At 46.9% G+C, this 1,525-nt stretch overlaps 1 protein-coding gene across 1 annotated transcript in view; it reads right to left on the minus strand.

Annotated features, from left to right (window-relative positions):
- Positions 1–579: 579 nt before the first annotated feature.
- VOLCADRAFT_40206 (uncharacterized protein) overlaps positions 580–1,525 on the minus strand; it is a gene marked incomplete at both ends in the record, with an annotated part of 14,167 nt that continues 13,221 nt past the window's right edge. Inside the window, one exon of the mRNA XM_002950848.1 lies at positions 580–687. Within this exon, the coding sequence (XP_002950894.1) occupies positions 580–687 (108 nt within the window). The remainder of the gene's footprint in view (positions 688–1,525) is intronic.

Below are 1,525 nucleotides of genomic sequence, written 5' to 3' on the forward strand. Positions count from 1 at the left end.
GTGTGTATGTGTGTGGGTGGGGGGGAGATTTGTCCGGGGGGGGGGGGGGTGTATAAGACTGAAACCACTGGCGAGTGAAGCAGATAATACCGGAAATAGACGGGTAGTAGTCCAGGAGGAGGAGAATACTTTACTGACTAGTTTCTCCGGGGGAAGAGGGGTAGGTGAAGAAGGGTTAAAAAGGAGAGAGGGGTGTTTGTGTGGGGTGGTAAGGCAGGGGCTGCTGCGTAAAAACGTCCAAAGGCGCAAAATAACCGAAAAATAAAAAGGGCGGTCAACAGCTGGAGGGGGAGCGCGCATTGCGATTAGATTGCGGACTATGCATTTGGAAGTAAGCGAATTTCTAATTAACTAACGATTTAAACCAACTAACGATTTAAACCAACTAACCGGTGTTCAAACCGAACAGCAACCGAACAACATTTGCAATATATAAGGGGGCCCACGCAAACTGGAGTACGAGGCTGCTGCTGTTCGGTTTGAACACCGGTTAGTTGGTTGAAATCGTTATATATATTATATACACACACACAATATCAACAGACAATGGTTTTGATGCCTTGTTTGCGCCTACCCACCTAGGCTGCCCCAGATCGCTGCGTGGTGAAGCACCGTCCACTCCTCCTCCAACACCGCGAGCTGCAAATGAACTGTCAGAAGAACAGCCGTGAATAGCACCGCGCCAATCTGCGAGGAGGTGCGTGTGTGCGTGTGTATGTGTGTATGTGTGTATGTGTGTATGTGTGTATGTGTGTATGTGTGTATGTGTGTATGTGTGTATGTGTGTATGTGTGTATGTGTGTATGTGTGTATGTGTGTATGTGTGTATGTGTGTATGTGTGTATGTGTGTATGTGTGTATGTGTGTATGTGTGTATGTGTGTATGTGTGTATGTGTGTATGTGTGTATGTGTGTATGTGTGTATGTGACATGGATGTGAGTGTGTGTGTGAGTGTGTGTGTGTATGTGTTTGTGCACGTGGAGGAAAAAGGGAGGGGAAGCGGGGAAAAATTGCCACAAGCACAAACACACACATGCCGCAACCCTGACCACACACAGAGCGGGAAATTTCCCCCCACTTTGACGTACAATGCTTCCCGACCGTAAGAATCTAACCATCATCCCCATCCCTAGCTATCCGCACAAAATCCCCCTGGGAGACCCACCCCCACCCCCACCCCCACCCCCTGTCACGACATTTTAGCGTCACGTTCATTTTACCGTCTTTTATAATCGTCTTAGGTTATAATCGGTGTGAATACGCGAATTTCGTGTATTATCGCGTAAGGTGTTTGGTTCTTATCTTACACTTCGCTGATGGACTTATGGACGAGACGAGAATGTACGCTCGTTCGCGTATGTTTATGTACTTTACTTGTTAATTGTTCATTTCTTGTGTGAATGTTCTGTCACACGGGTTATAAGGTGTTTCACTTGTGTCATTTGTGGACTATACGTCATGGTCGTACTCGAGGCTTATCTTTTGAGGGCCTCCTGTGATCGACAGTGTGACTTCGGTATTTAT

Source organism: Volvox carteri (genome assembly GCF_000143455.1).
Source record: "Volvox carteri f. nagariensis unplaced genomic scaffold VOLCAscaffold_20, whole genome shotgun sequence".
NCBI lineage: Eukaryota > Viridiplantae > Chlorophyta > Chlorophyceae > Chlamydomonadales > Volvocaceae > Volvox > Volvox carteri.